This window comes from Monodelphis domestica, chromosome 3 (assembly GCF_027887165.1).
Source record: "Monodelphis domestica isolate mMonDom1 chromosome 3, mMonDom1.pri, whole genome shotgun sequence".
NCBI classification, from domain to species: Eukaryota; Metazoa; Chordata; class Mammalia; order Didelphimorphia; family Didelphidae; genus Monodelphis; species Monodelphis domestica.
In genome coordinates, this window is record NC_077229.1 from 184,455,478 (window position 1) to 184,479,219 (window position 23,742).

The window sequence follows — 23,742 nt, forward strand, 5'->3', positions numbered from 1 at the left end:
CTTAGATATAACACTTTGCAAAGTGCTTCTCCATTTGATGCTCCCAACAATCCTCTGAAGGAGCAGCTATTATTATCCCTATTTTACATTTGTAAATTTGTATTTGTAAAATAGGGATATTTTACGTAGTAGAAAACTGAAACTTGTTCAAAGAGACTGATTAAGGTGACTTGCTCCAGGTCACATGGCTAGTAAGTGTCAAAGGTAGGAATCAAATTTAGATCTTTCTGGTGCCAAGTCCTGTGTGCTATCTACTCTATCTACTGTGCCATCTAGCTCTAGTCTAAAAAGTGTCTCCATGTAAGGAAGGCTTGCTTGCATTAAAGCCCAGATTCTGATCCACACTTCAGTTGTGACTGGGCAAAGTCGCAAATTCTCAGTGTTTTGAGTTACACACCCCATTTTAAATTGCAGAAGGGTGTCCCATGGCATTGGTTGAGGGAATTTCCTCACTGGAATTCTGAAGACCAATGAAATTAACCACAGTTCTAATTAAAGCAAACAACAACAACAACAACAACAACAAAAACAACAAAACTAAGTTACAAAGGAACTTCCATCTTGAATTTATGGTGGGATGGCCACATTTCCAAAAGACAGAATCCTGAAATACTGAAGTATTTTTGTTCTGTCACTTGGTTTGGAATCAGGAAAAAACAAATTTAAATCAGACCTCAGATATTACTAGTGATAGTTACTTATTCTTTGTTAGTTTCCGTTTCCTCAACTGTAAAATGCCACTAAAAACAGCACTCACCTGCTAGGGTTGTTGTGGGGATAAAATGAGATAATTACAGGACTTAGCTCAGGGGCTGGCACATAGTAAGTGCTACATAGGTGTTGGCTTTTATTGTTGTTGTTATTTGATAAACAGATGCTTTTTGAAACCTTAATGCACTTTAGGCAATTAATAAATACTTTATAAAGCTAGCAATTGTAGAAATGGCTTATATCATAAAAATACAATATCATACAACATTTTTCATAAACAAGTATAACTACAGGTACAATGACTCTATCCTTAAAACAATATCAATTTACAAAACACAACATAGTTATTTACTACATTGAAAGTTTTCCACATATTCATAAAAATATTTCAATGTCCTATGGGGTCAAATCCAGAAATAATTAATATTTACTTTAAAAGAGATGTCAGTGTTACACCTAACTCAGGATATTGTTTATAATTCAAGTTGTCATTGAAGCATGAGAAAGAAAAAAATCCTTTCATAAATTAATTTTCCCTCTGTACTAGAGATGAAAACTTGGTGAGTTATAGTGGGGGGAAATTTATAGATATTGTACCAGGAAGTAAGCAAAAGAAAGAGACTGAATCTTGAGCCCCTCTACTTCCTACTACACTACTTCCTGTTTCTTCCTTTCTAATTGTCAGGATGAAGATTTTCTTATGGTAAATTGAAAAAAATTCCCACCAATAACAAATCCTACAACTAGTACTTTAACTAAAGGATCTTTAATTCTTTGGGGAGAGGGGGTAAGATGAGGTTGGGGAAAGAGGGAAATTAGGGTCTCCCTAATTCCAAGTTATCTTGTTGATTGAAGGCTTTGAAATAAAGTCAATTCAGAAAACAAAAAAATTATCTCCCCCTAAGGGTAGACATTAACAGCACTGCTAACAAGTCTTTTCTGGGCAAGACCAAATATCTCTTCAGCTCACAGAATCAGTAGAAGGCAATGGTCAGAGAGGAGATGAAGGGGTCTGTCTTCCACCTTCAGGCAGAAACAGCCAAGGCCCTTCCCAGGCCCCTGGAGTCCTAACTGCCTTCCTTCAAGGTTCCATTGGAACAGTCCCCCTCCTCTGATGATTTGTGTATTCCAAAAGTTCTGAGCTCTCATTGTTTTTGCAGATCCAACTTTTTGTCTTTACCCATGCTTCTTCACTCACACGCCTCCTAGTAAGCCAATACTTAGAAGCTTTTGTTTTGGAATAAATTTAAAGATGTTATTCTAGAAATTATAGGTACTTCTGGGTAAGGCTGAAGACCTAACTGTTTGTTATCTTTCAATTTCTGTACTATAATTTTGGCAAACTCTTCTCCTTGAATGTCAGAGGTATCCAACATTTGCCTGACTTTTGATGTCCTTGTAGGTTTGGTGCTAATAAGTTCATAGTCTTCCTTCATAAGCAAATCCTTAGACAGAAGGGCATCCAGGCATTGGTTGAGGCAAGCTTCAGTCATCTGGTGAACAATATCTTCTCTTTTGCTTTGGATCCACTGCTGGGCAACATCATTTCCCTGACTCTCTGATGGGAGGTCTAATGGGAAAAAAATACAAATGACAGATGTGAGTTTGTAGTAGAGTATTCTTTACCTTTTTCTTGCAGAAATCCTATTAGTCTTTTGTTTAAAAAAATACTGTAGTGGTTTACTAGTACCTGAAAACTAAAATTTAAATTCATTAAGCTGGTATTTGAGACAGGAAAAAGGAAGAGTGGGGGCAATAATGTGTGTGAGCAGCAGCAAGGACTGGAACTTTCAAAGGAGGAGAGATTTGAGTATAAGACTGGAAAGGTGGAATTGGCAAGACTGTAAAGGGCTTTAAAAGCCAAAGATTTTTGTACTGAATCCTGGAGGAAATAGAGAGACCCTGGGATTTACTGAGTATGACTATGGCACAGTCAGGCTTCCACTTTAGGAAATTCTATTGGTTGCTGATTAAAAGATGTACTAGAGTAGGGAGAGATGGGAAGATGGATTTTAAGGCTTATTTCATACTCCTCTGCTCCAGGAAATTCAATTATTTTCTATTCCCATACATATTATGCACTTTCCCACATTTGTGCCTTTTGGAATTTTTCACATTTTTTCCCTTACCACACATTGAAAAGCTACCCATTCTTTAAAATCTAGATCAAATGCTATCTCTTCCTGGAAGCTTCCCTTGTTTCTCTTAGTCAATAATAACTCTTTCCCTTCTGAAAATTACCTAGCACTTCATTTGTACCTTTCATGCACATGGCATGTATTTGTATGACAGTTATTCAGTATGATTCATATCCCCCTACTAGAATAACAGTTTTTGAGGGCAAGAACAGTGTATCTTCTTTAGAATTGTGACATATAAACTTTGAATCTTTCATAGAAGTTTAACATATAAACTTTGAACCTTCTTTAGAACTGACATAAATTTTGAATCTTTCTTAGAACTGTAATATATAAATTTTGTATCTTCCTTAGAACGGTGGCATATAAACTTTGAATCTTTCATAGAACTTTAACATATAAACTTTGAACCTTCTTTAGAACTGACAAATTTTGTATCTTTCTTAAAACTGTAACATATAAATTTTGTATCTTCCTTAGAACTGTAACATATAAATTCTGAACTTTCTTAGAACTGTAACATAATCTTTGAGTGAATCTTAGAACATTAATATATACATTTTTGAGTGTTCCTTAGATTTTTGACATATAAACTTTTGAATCTGCCTTAGAACTTTGACTCATTTAAACTTTGTATTTTCCTTAGTACTTAGCATTTTGTTCTACCACTATTGGCAATTGATAAAGACCACCTGAATTGTACTATCAAATATATAATAAAAAAGGCAGGTGGTGCAGTGGATAAAGCTCTAGATCTGGACCCAAGAAGACATGAGTAAAAATCTGGTCTCAGAATATTTCCTAGCAATGTGACCTAGGCAAGTCAGTTGTTTTTTTTTTCCTGCCCATATTTCCTTCTTTTTAAAATGGGGATAATAATATGACCCTCCTCCCAGCATCATGTGGCTCAAATGAGATATTTGTAAAGCACTTGGAAACCATTTAAGTGCTTTATAAATACTAATTTTATCATCATCATTATGATGGAATTAGAGACAAGACAATCAAGCTTACTAAGACACACACTTATTGATTATTCATATAACATATGTATTATATATATTATTCATATAATAATACCATTAAACATTTTTACCTGAGTTTCCTTCAAGTGTGAGTGGATGTACTGAAGAACAAGTTGCCTTGTGGTTGCAAAACTTAGCCCTTTGGACTGAAGAAATGTTATCATCCCAGCTGTGGTTTAGTGAAAAATGAGGCAGTGTTGAATGTTCTTGATTTTGTTCTATAAGACATAAAATTTCAATTAGTAGTCATATATCTTCATAAGAACAACACTAACAGTAACAGGGTTGGGAAAGTCTTCTTGGAGCAGGTAGAGACTCACTGCCTTGAATTTAAAATTTGATTAGCTAGGAAGCAGTCTCTTATGAAATGATGATGAGTATCTACTTTTGCTGCCTAGAGAGAAGACATCTAATACTGGTCATAGAAAAAAGAATGTGTTTTTTTGGCAGCTCATTACTTATGTGTTCATATATCAATCTGACAGGAAAAAGGGGAAGGTAGAACATCTTCTCCAGATGGGTCAAGGATATCATGGAAAGTCTCCTGAAATCTGTCAGACTTGACAACTGACACAAACTTCAGATGATTCCCATTCAGACAACACCAAAGGAACCCATCTGGCTTCCCTAGAGATTATGAAAGCCCTGGCAAGAAACTAAAGACCAAGTGGTATTTTTGCAGTAGTGATGGTGGTGGTGGTGGTGGTAGTAGTGGCAATAATAATAGTGATGGAAGAAGAGGTGATAGTGGTTAATAGTTGCAGTGGAGGTGGTGGTAGAGCAGCAGTAGTAAGAGTAATTTTGGTGGTTGTCGTAGTAGTGGTAGTAGTAGTAATAGTCATAGTTGTAGTAATATTAGTATAAAGAAAAGCTATGAGAACAGTTAGCTAATAAGACAGTATTTCAGAATGAGGTTTGGATACAAGAATAATGGATGCATGGGCCAATTTGATCTACTGTAATCCAATTAGCAATGGTCAAAGATGAAATATTTTTAATATGGGCCATGAAGAATGTATTTGCTTATAGTCTTTGGGATCTGATCAAAAGAATTTTCACCTGAAAATCAAAGGGAAAGGAGATCTAATCAGAAAATAGCAACTCCTATTTTGTTTTATTTTTTTACTCCAAGGAGAAAGATGTTTGGTCTGGAAATGATAGAATAAAAATGGGAAGTTTAAAAGTAGGGAAATGGAGATAGAGAAACTAGTTTGTTCAAATGACCATCCCATGTTAAATAAACCCCTTTATTAGTAGAAGTTTGAGAATGTTAATGTTAATAATAGTAATAATAATATTTTATGGAATTATGAGACTTGTAATGCACATTACATGGTTGCTTGTCATCTTTTAAAAATTATGGTCCATGGGAAAGATGTTGTAGGACTGTGTAGGTCAAACATCTTGACTTTCAGAAAAGAGAAAGTAAATTCTTTAAATGATTGGTATGTGGGATTGACTTAAATTCCTGACAAAATTGAAAAACATAAGATTAAAGGGAAAGTTTATGAGTACTTAGGGAAGTGGTGACTTTGAGTCAGCTTGGTTTGCTAGATTAATCTCATTTCCTTTTTTGCCAGTCAATAGACCAGTAGCTCAGGTGAATGCTGTAGCTTTAGTCTCTCTGTGTTTCTATGAAGTATCTGAAAAAGTATCTCATGATGATCATTGTATACAAGATGGAGAAATGTGGGCTCTAAGACAGGACAGTCAGGTGCACTTGGAACTGGTTAAAAAATCAGATCCAAAGAATGGTGATCCGTGGATTGATGTCAGTTTGGATAGAGGTCTTCAGTAGAGAACATGAGATGGAATTCTTCTCAACTTTGTAAATTAATACAAGGTTGGGGTAGGAATTGTCTAATCCACTGGATATGAGATAAGACCTCAAAAGGTCTCAACAGGTTAGAGCAGGGTTTCTTAATCTGGAATCTGTGAATTTTCAAAATTTTTTTGTTTGATAACTTTATTTCAATGCAATTTGTTTCCAAAGGAAACCTTCCAGGACTGGACTGAATTTGATAAAGTGAATTGTAGTAGGAATAAATATGTAAAGTCCTACACTCGGGTTAAAAAGTATAGGAAAGGATAAATATGGCAAAACAACAATTTATGTGAAAGAAAACATGAGTCTTTTAATAGAATTCATGCTCCATATAAACCAACCACATTATATGGCAAAGGTATAACTTCGTTCGAGGCCTCATTATTAGAAGTATAGCATCCATAAATAATAAGTGTCAAATTCAATGTTGTATGTTACATCTGGAGTACTTTGTTCAGTTCCGGGTGGCATATTTTAGGAAGGCCATCTATACCCTAGAGCAGTGGTTTTAAACAAACAGAAACAGAAATGTAAAATGAATATTAGGATTCTTGTTGGTTGTATATTGACTTAGACAATCACATATTAACACTATGTTCTATTGTATTTTCTATCTATTCTGTTAAACATTTCCCAATTACACTTTCATCCGGTCCTGGCCACACTTGAGAGTATTGTGGGAGTGCAGTGGCATATCTGACACTGCTGAGCCAGAGGACATCCAGAAAAGAGCAATGACGACCATGACCGTGCGATACGAGGATCTGAAGAGCCATCCAAGGAAGAGGGATGAGAATTATTTTGATTGACCCTCAGAGGAATGAGCAGAAAGGAATATCTTAGCTTAATATAAGGAAAAACTTCCTCATCATTAGTTTCCTAAAAGTGTAATGGAATGTCTTCAGACAAAGTGAGTTTCTCTTCAATGGAAATCTTTGAAAGGGAGCTGGATGCTATAGAAGCGGATGGTGGGGACGCTTTATGTAGAAGGGGGCCCTTGTCCCCTGTCTCTCCCTCTTACACACACACACACACACGCACACACACATGCAAACATGCATGCACACACACAGGACTAATTTGTGATAGGGTAGGAAAAGCATTGGTATTAGAAGGCTTGGGGTTCCAGGCTTGGCTTTGCCATTACCGGATTAATGGCCATGGGCTAGCTATTATTCATCCTTTGTTTTTGAAGAGGACCAAAGACATCATGATGCTGGGGTAAAACAGTGGAGGGTGGTAATGTCTTCATGTGTACACGAGTTATTTTTATTCTCTTCCAGTCATCAAAGTCCAGCAGCCAAGTCAAAGTCAGGATGGCTGGCAGTGGCTCGGGATGCAGCAGATGATCTTGGCCTCTTCGATACTGAGTGAGCTTGAAGTGTTCTGCAGGGATGTTCAATTCTTTGGTTGTCATCTTGGCCATGGAAACTGACTGTTCTCATCCACCCGTTCCACTAGAGGATGTCTTCCCTCACTTGGGGCAGATATCCCCCAAGTAACTAAGGTGGTTTAAGGGGGCATGGCCCCTGGGCACTCTACAGCTTCTCAGAGACTCGGGGGAGAGGTGGTGATGGGTGGGCATTGGAGGTGAATGAGCAGCCCCCAACCAGGCATGCCAAGCCCTCCCACCAGCAGTGCTAGTCCATCCTGAACAATTTTTAGTGACCATGGACTAGTTATGTAGCCTCTCTCTGCCTCTCCTATCTCTTTATGAATGGGGAATCAGTTGACTTCACTGCCTACATCACAAGGTTTCTATTAGGATTAAACAGGATGGTTTGAATCAAGATAGTTTGAAATAAAAATATTTCATTAACATCTCCAGGACCTCGTGGAATAAAAGATCACTCCTTACATTTGTGCAGATTTGAACCCCATGATTCGAATCCTGTCCCTATCCTAAAGGATTCCCCTAATGTCTGTCTGTATAGTAAGTTGAGGCTGTTATTACTGTTTCAAACCTGTTATTTCATTGGTATTGGGAATGTCCTATGAGGAAATTCCTACCAATGTATCTGAGGAACTATTTTGCAACGTAGTGTCTTAGGGAGTTTCCTTGTGGCACAAAAGATGGGAAGTGACTTTCCCAGAGTGAAAACTCCAGCATGTACCATGAGTAAAAGGAATCAAGGTTCTCCTGGCTCTGAGGCTAGCTCTCTGTCCACTACTCCATGCTGTATCTCACCATCTTCATCATCATCATCAATAATCAATATTGCAATGGATTTTGAATATCCATAAAAGAGAGGCACTATATCAATGATAGCTGTTTTCTAGCCATGTTGAATTTTAAAAGGAAAAAAAGGAAAGCTCTGAAATTAATACTGATTGACAAGCTTACACACCAGAAGAAAAGAAGTTGTCTTGAGGGGTCGTTATGGACCTTGCTATTCCAGGGTCACTATGTATAGTCAACGGAGTTCTACATGATTCCTAAAATGAGGAAAAGATAAATCAGACAACATTATTTTTTCAAAGTTATTTAACAGCATGACTCCTAAAGGATGAGAAGTCTGCATCAAATGAAAAATAATGGAAGTCCTACTATTTACTTCTTTTTTGTTCTGGATCTGGGGTATCAACTGTATATTGAACTCAAAATGGAGAAGAGACATTAGCAATTCCTCTGTAACTTTTAGTCTTAGATGGGCACGGTGCCATAGTGTCTAGGGGACTGCTTTCATATTAGGTAGACCTGAATTCAAGACCTGTCTAAGCTATACTAGTCATATGAGTAGGTTATTTAACCTCTCATTATTCCAGACAGTTCTCTAATACCATTACATAAATTGTACAATAAACCCCCCCAAGTAAACACAAAGGCAAGTGAAAGACACGAAATACCTAACCTAACTTAAATACTTAGTTCTATTAACTATAAAACCAGGGAGTGATGGCTATGGGAAAGTATGATGAGGAATCCTTTGTCCTCCCCCATAATTCCTTATGGATATTGAAGAGCTTTTTCTTAATGCATAGGACATTGGAGAAGAAGTTTGAAATTTGTGACCCTGGCTGTTGGTTTATTGACAATAACTTAACCTGTTACCAATTAATCTTTACCTTTAGAAGGGCAATATAGTTTCATGGAATGAGCATTTGGAATGAATCAGTTATTCATGTCCTATAGTCTTATATAGGAGCAATAAGGCATTGATGCTTAATTAAATTCAATAAAAACACTTAACTTATATTTATTTATTTAGGCAATGGGGGTTAAGTGACTTGCCCAGGGTCACACAGCTGGGAAGTGTCTGAGGTCAGATTTGAACCTAGGACCTCCCATCTCTAGGCCTGGCTCTCAATCCACTGAGCCACCCAGCTGCCCCCTTAAATTATATTTAAATCACTGTTCTAGGCAATGGAGACACAAAGATGAATGATGGCAGTTTTGGCTTTCAAGGGAGGGATTTTTTCACTTGTAGGATATGATATGCTTGAAAGTAAGTACAAATAATGTTGAATATTATATGTGAGTGAGTGCTAATTTTTTTTTCTTAGAGCACCTGGAAATTTTGAAGAAAGTAATTTCTGCTGAGAAGGCTTCATTGAAAAACCTGGAACTTCTTGAAGAAAGAAGATTTCAGTGAGTAAAAATGAGTAGAGGAGCAGTTAGGTGACATAATGGCTAGAACACCAGGGTTGGAATCAGGGGGGCCTGGGTTCAAATCTGGCCTCAGATACTATGTGACCCTGAGGAAGTCACTTAACCCCCTTTGCCTAGCCCTTACCACTCTTCTGCCTTAGAACCAAAACACAATATTGTTTTTAAGATGGAAAGTAAAGTTAAAAAAATAATTCATAGAGTTTGTGTTGTGCAATCCTAGAGGATGGACAATGAAGCTAACTACCTCTTACCAGAGAGGAGGTTGTGAACCAAGGGTGAAGAATCAGACACACAATTTTGGGCAGGATCAATGTGGAAATTAATTTTGCTTGGCTATCAATATTTGTTAAAAGAGTTTTTCTCTTTCTTTTTTCATGGGGAGGGAGAAGTGGTGGGAGAGAAAATGTATATCTGTTAAAAAAGTTATAAAAGAATTTATAGAAAGATAATAAAATATGTTTTCCTGAAAGTTAAAGTACTAAAATTAAAATTAGTGATGGGTTCACTGACTTAAAAAAACAAACAAACCAACAACCTTTACCTTCCATCTTAGAATCAATACTGTGTATTGGTTCCAAGGCAGAAGAGAGGTAAGGGCTAGGCAATGGGGGTCAAGTGACTTGCCCAGGGTCACACAGCTGGGAAGTGTATGAAACCAGATCTAAACCCAAGATGTCTTGTTTCTAAGCCCTACCTTTACAAAACTAACTGGCTTCCTCCAGTCTTTCTTTCTTTACCACAGTCTAGGATGAAGAGATGGCCACTTTCCTTGCTAAGACTAATTTCTGTCTGTACCCTTAATTTCAGCCTTTTCTTTACCTGAAACAGACTGCTTCTCAAATTATTCTCTTACACTAGACTTCTGTCTTCACTGGCAAGTTCCCTGCTGCTTACAAACAAACTCAAGCCTCCTTATTCTTTTAAAAAAGAAACAAAACAACAACAAAAAACATACTACTCACTCAACCCCAACCAAGATATTCGCCTGTATTGTATCTCCTTAGCTGTTTTCCCTCTCTGCCTCCATTTCTTCTCCCCTCAATCACTTCTTTAATCCCTGAGATGCCTAACCACTTTTATTTCTTTGGAGAAAGTAAAGAAAATACAATTGCATTTTAAATTTGACCCCTAGGACTATCGCTGGATTTAGCTCATGAGATTTATAATCAGAGGCAACTGGAATAATAAGCCAAGACAGATGTGTAGGCAGCAGCTGCTGCTAATATGCATCTATAAATAGAAATTAGATATAGATCTATCCACATGTGTGCATGCAGATACACATAATATAGTATATATATTGTTTTGTCTCTGATTTAATTTTTCATGAGCCAAATCTACTTATAAACACATGTATACATGCAGATACACACCCAAGTACCTATAAATATCATATTTGCGCATAGTTGTTTTCTGTGAACTCTCCCATTAGACCATAAGCTTTTTGAGAGCAGGGGCTGGTTTTGGGTCCCTCCAGAGCTTATCATAGCACCTGGCATGACGCAAGTTTTTAATAAATGGTAAATCTATAGAGGTCTCTATCTGGATGTACGTGTGTGCGCGTGTGCTTCTACAGCCCCATATTTCTCTCCTATATTCTAAGCCCTTACAGCTCATGCCTTTTGGACATTTTGAACTGCATGCCCTGTAGGAATCTCCAACTCCCAAGGCCACAAACAGAATTCATTCTCTCCTCCAAACCCATTTCTCTTCTTCTCTGTCCCCTTTTGGTCCCCTCTGTCAGTTACCTTGGATGGTAACCATCCTCAGTCCTTCCTTCACCCTCGTTCCACCTCTTCTGTCTGGGCCATTGAGTTTCCCTGCCCATCTCTTCCATCTTCCCTTTCTTCCCATTCATCCTCCTTCAGGCCCTTCTCCTGTTCCCCCTGGACCATCACCCTGGATTCCTAACTGGGTTCCCTGTTTCTTCTTTCCCACCTTGAATCCATCCACTGCACTGCTGCCCAGAGGATGGCTCTAAAGAACAGCAGCTGCCGTTTATAGAGATTTAAGGTTTACAAAACATTTTATAAAGCACTTGATCCTCGTAACAACCCTGAGAGCTGGTTGCTATTGTCATCTCCCCTTTCTTCCCGAGGAAACTGAGGCAGATGGGTTAAGTGATTTGCTCAGGGTCACACAGCTCCCTATGTCTGAGGCTTGACTTTCTATCCCCCCTCAACCACCTCGCTGCGCCCGAGAGGCATCCTTTAGAAGAGAGGGCTGTGCAGAGACATGCAAGAAGCTAGGAAAGTCAGTGAGCAGATATAAGGAAGGATGTTTAAGTAGAGGGGTTGGCCGATGGAAAATGTCCAGGGAGATAGAAATAGCAAGTAATCTAGTGTCACTGGATCGTGGGCCCAGGCCACTGTCCATCCACAGTGTCTGTCTGTCCAAGATATATGGACTGATGGATTAAATCCATCAAACTACACACTGTAGTCAGGACCACCAGGAGTGTCAAACTCAAACAAAAGTTGGAGCTACTATGTAAGGATTCTTGTGGCTGTCACACTGCCTTTGAAAACCACATATTACCATTATTTTAAAATTTTTAATTTATTTTTAAATTTTATTTTTATTTATATAATTCAAACATTATTTATATTTTATTATATATTTGTATGTAAACACATATAAAATATATAAATAATATAAATTTTATATAAATTTGATTTACCTTATAAAATAGTTTCCAGTTACATTTTTTTCTCCTCATATTTTAATGAAGTCTCCATTCTAGGCCACAGAGTTGACACTTTTGGTCTAGATAACAAGCTTTCTTCAACCATTTATTGGTGTGTGTGTGTGTGGTCAAATCAAATTCTTCTGAACAATTATGACTCTCATGTACTCTGTGATATTTTGGAGTCTGATGCACTCACTGCAATGTTGCCTACAAGCTAGAACCTCCTGGAGGCCCTTAACATTTGTAGGGAATCCCCCTTCCATTTAGATCCTCTATTGAACATTTTCTTCTATGTCAGAGAACACTTTTGCTAGGGCCTCCCTGTTTTATGTCTTGCTTAATGTTAATAATCTGAGGGGTTTTAAATAGCTCAGCTCTCTGCTGTTACATTTTTAAGCATCTTTTATGATTTTAATATATGCAAGAGACAATTTGTTGGAGAGAAATATTTTAGGTGTCATTTTGTTTTATCAAATTAAAATTTTTTTATAGGCAACAAATCATTATTACTGGTGGATTTTGTATTCTTGGCACTATTAAGTCAATTTCTTGGAATGACAATACTCCTTGGTGTCTAGCAGAAAGATATTTACACTCTTCTAGATATTCCAGCAAAAAGGTGATAACCATAAATTCACTTTCTGAATAATAGTTATTCTGGTTTGCATCCCAGCTAACAATGGGAAGCCAAAGTAAAAATTATAGAAGGAAATGTGTTAGCACAGAAGCATCACTGGTTTTATAGTCTGCAGACCCCAAATGCCATATAGGTTCTGCTACTGGTTAACTCCAAGACCTGGGACAATTCAAGTCAACTCTTTTAGACTTAGTTTTCTTACTTGTAAAATGGCAGCAATAGACTATGGCTTTTTAGGTACCTTTCAGACCTGAGAATTTATAAAATAGTATTTTACCTCCTGTGGTCCATTATTTACAGGTATGTTGAGAGGATACTCCATTGTTTTCTTGGAACTCAGGGGAATGATTTTCAAATTATTCTATAATTGAAAAGAACAAATTTGTACTTTTAGTTAGAGATGACTATGACATTACAGAAAGATAATAAAAGTCTATTTGAAACTTAAGTTCAATTTACAGTAGGACCTCATTTTATGCAACCTTAATACAAGCTAATTCTGGTATATAAGGCTGGCAATTGAAAAAAAAAACAGTCAGAAAAAATATGTAAAATAAAAAAAATTAATTAGGCACTAAATCCATGCAATTTTCCCAAGAGGAATTAAGTCTCACAGTTTGCCCAATCATGCTCATTCTCACTCTGAGAAGTGTTTGTGTGAGTCGTTACACTGTTTTGCACCAAAAATTAGTACCAGCATCAGTCTTTGTCCAAGTTCTCATTTGCTGTGTGTGTCTGTTAGAGAAAGTAGTGCTTCTTTTTGTTTCATTAATGCTCTTTAATCATTAATAATGGCCCCAAAGTACAAGAACAATGATGCTGGTAGCTCTGATACGCCTGGGAAAAAGTTGTAAAGTGCCTAGGTATGCTCATAGAAGAAATATTTATTAAGGACTAGGATTCACTACTTATTACATGTGATACTTGACTTACTCAAAGTATTTTGGAACATACTGGTCATGTAAAATGAGATCCTACTTGTATTTAACTTTCTGTCTATTCATATCTTTAATGATCACTTGAAATATGATGAGGAGAAAATTCAAGACAACTTAGGGAAAACATAAAATGCTGTGTACTTCTAGATTAAAAAAATCAATGACTTTTCCTTTAACCATTTAGTTTAGTAAACTTTCAGACTTATATTTAACATTATTATTTTAGTGTTTATAAAATCCAGGTAAATAATAATATCGTATTGTACAGTAAATAATACTGATGCCACAAAAAGTTTCTTCAAATGCTTAACATAAATTGATAGACACATTACATTCTTGGTCAGTTATAGTTATATAAAATGGTTTCATGAGTTAACTAATTACTGAGAGAAAATACAGTGAATTTCCCATGGGGCCTTTGTTTCGCAGTGGGGGGTGGGGCAGGAGGAAAGTCACAATATTTGCTACTAAAAAAATAGGAAGGGGGCAGCTGGGTAGCTCAGTGGATTGAGAGCCAGGCCTAGAAACAGGAGGTCCTGGGTTCAAATATGACCTCAGATACTTCCCAGCTGTGTGACCCTGGGCAAGTCATTTAATCCCCATTGCCTAGCCCTTACCACTCTTCTGCCTTGGAACCAATACACAGTATTGACTCCAAGACGGAAGGTAAGGGTTTTATTAAAAAAAAAATAGGAAAATTTGGTTTTAGAAAGCACGTACTGCTTGAAGTTAAATGAAACTGAAAGCTCAACAGAAAAGCACTTCAAGGACATTAATTCATTGCTGGTGGAGTTGTGAATTGATCCAACCACTCTGGAGGGCAATTTGGAATTATGCCCAAAGGGCGATAAAAGAATGTCTACCAATGGACAAAAAGACTTGTACAAAAATATTCATAGCTGCACTCTTTGTGGTGGCCAAAAATTGGAAAACGAGGGGATGCCCATCAATTGGGGAATGGCTGAACAAACTGTGGTATATGTTGGTGATGGAGTACTATTGTGCTAAAAGGAATAATAAAGTGGAGAAGTTCCATGGAGACTGGAACAACCTCCAGGAAGTGATGCAGAGCGAGAGGAGCAGAACCAGGAGAACATTGTACACAGAGACTAATACACTGTGGTATAATCGAACGTAATGGACGTCTCCATTAGTGGTGGGTGGTGTAATGGCCGGGAACAATCTGCAGGGATCTAGGAGAAAAAACACTATGCATAAGCAAAGGATAAACTATGGGAGTGGAAACACCGAGGAAAAGCAACTGCCTGACTACAGTGGTTGAGGGGACATGACAGAGGAGAGACTCTAAACGAACACTCTAATGCAGATACTAAGAACATAGAAATGGATTCGAATCAAGAACACATGTGACACCCAGTGGAATCACGCGTCGGCTATGGGGGGTGGGGGGGAGGAAAAGAAAATGATCTATGTCTTTAACGAATAATGCTTGGAAATGATCAAATAAAATATATTTAAAAAAAAAAAAGAACGTCTACCCTTTGATCCAGCCATAGCACTGCTGGGTTTGTACCCCAAAGAGATAATAAGGAAAAAAGTCTTGTACAAGAATATTCATAGCTGCACTCTTTGTGGTGGCCAAAAATTGGAAAACTAGGGGATGCCCTTCAATTGGGGAATGGCTGAACAAATTGTGGCATATATTGGTGATGGAATATTATTGTGCACAAAGGAATAATAAAGTGGAGGAATTCCATGGAGACTGGAACAACCTCCAGGAAGTGATGCAGAGTGAGAGGAACAGACCAGGAGAACATTGTACACAGAGACTGATACACTGTGGCACAATTGAATGTAATGGACTTCTCCATTAGTGGCAGGGCAGTGATCCTGAACAACTTGGAGGAATCTATGAGAAAAACCACTATCCACATTCAGAGGAAACACTGTGGGAGTAGAAACACAGAAGAAAAACAACTGCTTGATCACATGGGTCGAGGGGATATGATTGGGGATGTAGACTCTAAATGAACATCCTGGTGCAAACAAAAACTTGGAAATAGGTTCTGATCAAGGGAATGTGTAAAACCCAGTGGAATTGCATGTCAGCTTTGGGAAGGGTAGGGGGAGGGAAGGGAGGGATAGAATATGATTCTTGTAACCAAGGAAAAATGTTCTAAATTGACTAAATAAAATAGAAAATAAAAAAATAAAGGTTAAAAAAGAAAATAAAAAAAAGAAAAGCACTTCAAATAGAGCAAATCTACAAGAATAGTTGATATTGTTTCAAAAAATTCTATAGAAACTAAATTGTTGACTAGGCAGGAAACCTGAGTTTTATTACTGGTTTAATTATTAACTAGATCCCTTCATGGCTCTCTGCCTCATTTGCCTTAGACTTAGTAGATTAAGAGTTCTGGGTCTGGAGTCAGGAAGACCTGAGTTCAAATATGGCCTTAGACACTCACTGGCTATGTGATCCCAGGCAAGTCCTATAACTTCTGTTTGCCTCGCTTAAGAAGAAAATGGCAAATCACTCCGGTATCTTTGCCAAGAAAACTCCATGGACAATAATGGCATGCCATGGTCATTGTAGTCATAAAGAGTCAGACAGTGCTGAAAGACTAAATGACATTTGCCCTGTTTCATAGAGTGATTATAAGGTAAAAACAAAATAATATCAAAACACCTGGAAAAAAGTTAAAATCATTATGTAAATGTAAAATACTATTAAATGGTGAATACATCAAAACTTTCCCCAAAACATTAAGTAGCATTAAGCATATACTTTATTTTGAAGAAGTTGCTATAGCTGGGATTACAAACCATGCCTGTCAAAGTATTATATTCTAAGGTCTTTAGTATTCTTAAAATGTAAGGACACTCCACCATAGTCAGTCTACTCATATGGCACTCTGTGATAGACAATAGACCCACATAAACATAGTCAATTTTAAGTTTTTTCTAAGAAAATTGTTTAGAGAATTGGGGTCGGTCCTAGTGCTAAACTTCACTTTGTCAAATTCCCTGGAGCATTTATATGAAAAACAGTCATTTTTGGACCTGAATGATTTAATATCTCTATAATCATCAATATCCCTATACTAACAATTATGGTAGCAATAGTATTTAAATTCTAAGAAAACTTAAAATTAAACCAACAAGGTAAAGGATATGAATCTACTTATTATCAAAATTACATTATTAATTTTTAATACCTTTATCCTTACAAAAGAAATAAATACTGTCTTTCCAACAACTCTTGCACAAGAATTGGCTCTCAATGGATATTTGTTCATTTGTTTTGTGTGAATACAAGACCTTCCTGGAAAAGTTGCCAATGTCTCAAGAATGTGGTAGAAGGGAGGAGAAAATGAATTATCTGTTTAACGAAGGTGAAGCAGGTCGTGGTCATAAACTCTGGGAAATGCTGTCTCTCCTGTTCAAGCCCAGCCATACACACAGAAACTCCCCACTCTTATACCCGAAGAAATGAACAAAAACAATGCAAACAGATTTAAAATTAGAAAGGACCAAATCTAACCCTCTTGATTTACAGGTGAAGAAACTGAGGCCCAGAGAAGTTACCTTGGTCATACAAATAGCAAATGTTAGCTAGAATTTGAAGTCAAGTCTTTTGGTTCCAGATCTAACACTTTCCACAGCTGAAATATTTCTTTAGTTAGCAGAAAAGACCAAGGTAGGAAAAGCTGAAAGATCTTTTGGAGAAGCTGAATTCCTTTCCCCTAAGGTTTAGAGTTCAATGATGAATAGCTAATATGATAAATAACCAACGCTATTTACCTTAGTTTTCTTCAGTTGAAGGACCGCTTCAAGAATAGTAATGTCTTCAAAGGTTCTCACAATTGGTTCAAGTTCTATTAAACATTCTAAGTAAAAAAGGGACATTCACAGTTTCAGCTGTTAACATAATAGTTAAAATAATAATATAAAAATAAATAACATCATAAAAAGTTTACATAATAGTAACTTCAGCTATGGCTTACAGTTAAATTCTATTTTTAACTTATCACAACTCCTTTATGTACTTTTAAGAATTCCACCCCCCCCAAAAGAATTGGGAAAGCCTTTAAACAGTAACTCCTGAATCAGTGATTGTTCTTAGAATGATTCTTCTTTGAAAAACTCCAATGACCAGAACTTAGTATCTTAGTGAGAGAGTCCAATGGAATTCATGACAATTTCTTCCTCTATGAATTCAGAATCTGCCTCCTTTTAATTTCCATTCAGAGTTTATAGTTCTGTCCTTTGGAGCCACATTTGACTCCTTAATTTTTCTCAAGCTCCAAGACCTTCCTGCCTCCTCCTTTCTCCACCTTGTCCCCTACTTCATCATTTCAATGCTTTTTAAATCTTACAGTCAAATTTCAAAAGGTGAAGATTTTAGAGTGTTTTCCTTCTAACCCCCCCCCCCCAACAACTCTTATCTTCCGTCTTAGTATCAATACTACGTATTGGTTCCCCAGCAGAAGAATTATAAGAGCTAGGCAATGGAGGTTAAGAGACTTGTCCAGGGTCACTCAGCTATATAGAACCCTTTTGCAAATGAATGAAAGTATAGTTGTTGCACACTAAGGATCTTTGAAGAATTGTTCTTAGAGGAGCCAACCATATACTTTTAAGTGCACACTTTTTTTTTGTTTAAAATCAAATTCTACCCAATTTTATAATAAAGGTTAGTGGTAAAAACTTGAAAAGATAAAAAAAAAATTATTCAGAAAAAGATGCTCAGTGCCATATACATAGTCTTTGCTACATATACATAGATCCTCTAAATCACACCAGAAGTTCTTATCCTGTGTGTGTGTGTATACTCATGTGTTATTTCTTTGGTATTCTGATAAGCCTAAGAAACTCATCTCAAAAAATGCTTCTAAATGCATAAAAAATGTAGGATTATAAAAGTAATGGAAATAAAGAGGTAATTTTTTTCTCTATCCAAGTACACAGATCCCCTGAAATCTTTCCATGGAGGTTAAGAATCCTTACTCTAAATTATACCAACTAAGGGGAGAACAATTTGATTTATAGAATAGTTGAGAAAAATGTAATTTTGTTATGTTAAAGTATACAAAGTATTGCCTAACTCTGTCCTTAGACTTGCTTTAGTGAAACTATAAACTATAAAAATGTTTTTAACTTGGCACAGAAACAGTAAATTGCATAATCTAAGTTTCTGAAGGTACTGGAAAATGTTGCCTTTTCTCTTAGTCCTTTTAAGTGTCTGTTAGACACTGTCCAGAAATTTAAGCTTTAAAAATAAAATCCTTACTTCTGTCTTAGAATCAATACTAAATATTGGTTCCAAGGCAGAGGAACAACAAGGACTAGATAACTGGAGTAAAGTGATTTGCTCAGGGTCACACAACTAGGAAGTATCAGCTTTGAGCCCTGACTCCAGGCCTGGCTCTGAGCCACTGAGCCACTTAGCTGCCCCAATTTAAGCATTTCTTTCCCACAACCACATTTATAGATTCAATCTGTACAACTTGTGAAGAAGTCTGTTAAAAAAGGGAAATTTCTATATTTCTATACTATGTCCACAGAAAGCCAATTCCAAATGAATAGCTCTTAAGGAAAATGATGCTTCATACTAATACTGGTAAAGCAAATTCAATGTGTTTCTCACTCTAGTTGGTGGTCAGAATATATAAATTTGATGCCCCTTAAAGAACATGCAATGATCTGACAAAAGCATTACTGTCTAATGTATCTTGGTATTTTTCCATTTTTCAACTAGTTCCAGAATCATTATGATCATCTACGATGGAGTTCTGATTTGTTTAAACAGTTTTATAAGTAGTATATGGCCAGATTAAAAGATATCCCAAATAAAGAAACTGAATTTTCCCTCTGACAAAAACCTCTAGTAAATTTACTTTTTCGACTACATTTACTATGCCTGAAAATCTCATAGATAATAATAAAAAAAGATGACTGATTTGGAATGTTTCAGCACTTTTATTTCCTTAGTGATAATTATTTAGCTTTCTCTGAAATTCAAAATTCTGCACAGGGCATGGCCATTCCTTATCATGCATATCTATCTTGACTCCAAGTTCAATCCAATATATGTATCTTTAAAAAATTTAGACAAAAGCTTCACAACATGATATACGAGATAACAAAACAAGACTTAAATTTGGTGCTTGGAGAAGGAAATAGCAAACCACTCCAATATCTCTGCTAAGAAAACCCCAAATGGGGTCACAGAGCATCAGACATGAATGAAATGTCTGAATGAAGAAAAGGCCTGGTACTAGTCATTCTCACTTGCTGACTTTCTCAGGTTAAGAAACTTCTTGGAATGCCACATTTACAGTTTTGAGGGAACCTAGATTAAATAACTAAACTCACTTAAAAAAGATGGCCTTTCATCTGGATTTTGTGCCCATCCACTTTCAATGAGGGAGATCATTTGAGTTCGATGTGGAATGTCGAGTGGTAAATTCTCTTCATCGGTGTCAGGCCGATTTCCCTTTGACACCCTATACATAATCAGCAAGGGGTTGACAACTTCTGTCAAAAAAGACATCATGCATTTATTAGACATTTAACGTGACTTGATGCAATTCATGTGATCAAACCCCACCCTATAACTCAAACAAGCCTTAAAATTTCATAAATGATTATCAAGATTATTAAATGTGAAGTGAAAAAAAAACCTTCAAAAACAACCAGAAATGTTTACAAAAATGCATGGAACTACTATTTTGACCAGGAGTGTGCTAGATTCTACTTGTACTGGCTCTCATGAGCCAACAAATTTTTCACCATGAACATTTCCACCTTGTTCCAAATAACATCTTGAAATTTTGTTTTGTTGATTGTACAGACTTAAGAAAGTGATGGAGAAAATGTTAATAATGCATGTTGTTTGTATATCTTCCAAGAGCTGGTTGTTGAACATTTACCAGAACTTTCCTGACCAATCTCCTGATTCCTGATACAGTGCATTGTTTCCCCTCCACTACACGTGGTGCCTCAATTAGTATCCTTTGTTAAATATGAGGGACATCCGGGCAATATTATTTTTAGTGGATGATACAGATGGCCATTTAAGAGATCTTTGAAGGTGGGCAAGATGATCAAGTTTACTTACCTTCAAAGGGTTGTTTTCTGGACAACACTTCCCACATGATAATTGCAAAGCTGTGTAAGGGAGAAACATATTGGAATGTTATAAACTCAATTTCCATAATAAAAATAACATATTTTAGATGCTGAATGGTGCAATCTCTTCTTGAAGAGTGCAATGTAACAGAAATACTAAACGTCCAGAAGAGTTCAAAGTAGCTAATGTTTGAATCTGTTCTTATGAAGGGAGAGAAAAATAGCTCTGCTTTTGCTCTAAGTGAACTGATTGTGTATGTTATGTTATAAATCTTTACTACTAGGAGATCTTTAAAGACTGGGCTGATATCAATACATTGAAATTGATTAGTTAATTAGATGAGATTAAGTAGTTACATTTCAAGAATTAAAAAAAAAACAACACCTGCTCAGATACCTTCAAAAACTAGGATTTCATTAATTAGGGAAAATTAAAACTAAAAGTTTCCCAGTCTAACTGATACCTTGACTTTCTGTGTATTGAACAAAATGCTTTTCATTTCCTAAAGTCAGAGAAAATGAGAACATCCAAATCCTACCCTAACACCTCTTTTTGGAATAACTTTTTCTCAAGATTCTTTTTTAAAAGTTGGTTAAATCTTGGTAAAGTGAATTTATTTCAGCAAGGATGGCTCTCTTTTGAAATAAAAGCTTCATTATTTTCCCACTCCCAATTAGTTTGTGAATCCATAATGGGGAATGCAGAAGAACAGCTCACCACTTAATTTTGGTGGAAACTGCCTTTTATAGATACTGTGTCTGTAAAGTACTTTTCCTACTATAAACCTTAAAGGATTCTAGAAACGCCACTCATATGGAGGATGAAATATTAAATAGCTGTGGAACATGAATGAGGCATCAGAAAGAACTTAGGGAAGTGGGAAGACAGCCATTTGAACATGAAAGGATTTATTGCCATTGGATTCAGGGTAGGCTGGTAATTTAAACCTTGCAAATGAGGTGAGAACTAATGGCATCCCTCAGACTAGAAAAAAGGACTAGCAGTGAGGCAGTGCTTTGTACTCATCAGGTTAAGGTTAAGTCATCAGCAAAATACCAAATAAATAAATAAATTATTCCTTCCTTAAGTACCGAAATATTTCTCGTATAGGATTTTCCCCCCCAAAATGTCATCCTTGTTTTGATGTCAGTAAGGCAAGTGTCTGTCTACACTTGGGCCAAGGGAGATGAGGGAGTGTGCACGTCTATAGAGGTTAGCTAGGACAGTGGTGGCATCTGTGGTCATGGTTCCCAGGACAGAGGGTGGAGCAGCCCAGAAAAGCATTAAGATAAGGAGTTTCCATTGAGCCCTGCATTGCTTGTCCTGGGGTTTTCCCTCTTCAAGTCTGGGGTTTTCCCCTTCATGAATCTCCAGATGCATGGAGTTTATTGTTTCAGGTCAATCTTAAATACTCCATTGTGTTGGACTGTGTGTATTTGTATGCTTGCTGGGAGGGTTGTTTGGCTCTCTAGAGATCGACAGGAAAAGTCCCTACTGAACTCAGGGGAGTGCTGGAAGTCCCCTCTGTATTTCCTGGATTAATTACATTTAGGAAGTGTGACATAATTTAATGATGACAGAATTGAGTGATGTTGGGCCACAATGAGAGGCCAGGGTTAGATGAATCCTGAGGTTATTCATTCAGACTAGTCCAAAGCTACTGGGATGTTTACTTTAAATTCATTCCAGATTCAATTCATGGGCTCAAGTGTATGAGGAATCAGTCAGCTCCCTGTGAGTGTTAGCTGGAAAATGGTCAGTTAACCAAAAGCATTAAGCCCTCCTGACCCAAGCCCTTTCATCTTAGAATCCACACTGTGGACAGGGCTAGCCATGGGGGTTAAGTGATTTCCCAGGTCACATAGCTGGGAAGTGTCTGAGGCCACATTTGAACCCAGGACTTCCTATCTCTAAACCTGGCGTTCCATCCACTGAGCCACCTAGCTGCTCCCTCAAAATCATTTTTTAAGGGCTTATATGTGCTAGGTACAATGCTAAGTTCTGGGAAACAAAGAAAGACAAAAATAGTCCTTGCCCTCAAGGAGCTCACATTCTAATGGAGGATGCACTGGGCAAACAACTATGTACATACAAGATATAGACACAGTAAATGAGAGGCTGTTCCAGGAACAAGATGCTCCATCCCTTGGCTCTGAGCATTTTCTCTGGCCTATTGCTTTGCCCGGAAGGCATTCTCTTTTCCACTCCTATTTATGGACCTTCCTGGCTTCCTTTAAAGCCCCAACTAAAGCCTCTTCTTCTCCAGCAAGCTAACTTTATTAGCTTTCTTATTTCCAGTGCCTCCCCTCTGTTATTTCTTATTCATCTTTGCTTTGCATCTATTTGCTTGTGTGTTGTCTCCCCAGTAGCCTGTAAGCTCCTCGAGGGCAGGGACTTTTTGGCTTCCTTTAGCATCTCCAGTGCTTAGCAGAATGTCTGGCACATAGAGATATTTAACAAATGGTTGTTTATTTTTTAATTAATTTTTTATTTAAGTATTTTTCCATGGTTACATGATTCATGTTCTTTCCTTCCCCTTTTCCCTCCCCACTCCCAGAGCCTACTAAGTGCCCATATGGCTGTTTATTCATTGAGGGAGGGAGGCAGTCTCGGAGGAAGATGGGAAGGCCTTCTTGAAGAAGGTCTTATTTGAGCCGAGTCTAGAAGGAAGTCAGAAGCAAGGAGGCAGAAGGGAAGAGGAAGGGCGTTCCAACCCCAAGAAAAGTCACCTAGTTGGGAAACAGAGTATGGTGGGTCAAGGAAGAGTCAGAAAGCCAATGTAGTGAGGACTAGGAGGAGGAAAAGACAGCCTGAAAGGGAGCCGGAGCCAGCCGGAGAGGCCTCAAGAAGCAAAACGGAGGATTTTCTATTTTATCCTACAAGCGACTGGGAGCCATAGAGTAGACCTGATGGGAGAGGTGACTTGGTCAGAAATGCCCTAACAGTGGAAGATGGGGGGGAATGGCTTGAAATCAGATAATTAACATATTAAAAGAGACATGCTGTAGAAAGAGCACAGGGTTCAGCAACCCAGGGTTCTCTGCTTAGTCCTGACGGGGCTATGACTTTAAGA

General features: G+C 37.3%; 1 protein-coding gene across 1 annotated transcript in view; it reads right to left on the reverse strand.

The window, feature by feature from the left end:
* Window positions 1-800: 800 nt before the first annotated feature.
* Window positions 801-23,742, reverse strand: part of RIPK2 (receptor interacting serine/threonine kinase 2) — a 47,729-nt gene continuing 24,787 nt past the window's right edge. The window contains exons 5-11 of the mRNA XM_016431811.2: window positions 20,658-20,707; window positions 19,913-20,074; window positions 17,339-17,424; window positions 12,913-12,996; window positions 8,048-8,135; window positions 3,946-4,092; window positions 801-2,281 (exon numbers count right to left, since the gene is read on the reverse strand). Of these exons, the coding sequence (XP_016287297.1) occupies window positions 1,932-2,281; window positions 3,946-4,092; window positions 8,048-8,135; window positions 12,913-12,996; window positions 17,339-17,424; window positions 19,913-20,074; window positions 20,658-20,707 (967 nt within the window). The 3' untranslated portion in view covers window positions 801-1,931. The remainder of the gene's footprint in view (window positions 2,282-3,945; window positions 4,093-8,047; window positions 8,136-12,912; window positions 12,997-17,338; window positions 17,425-19,912; window positions 20,075-20,657; window positions 20,708-23,742) is intronic.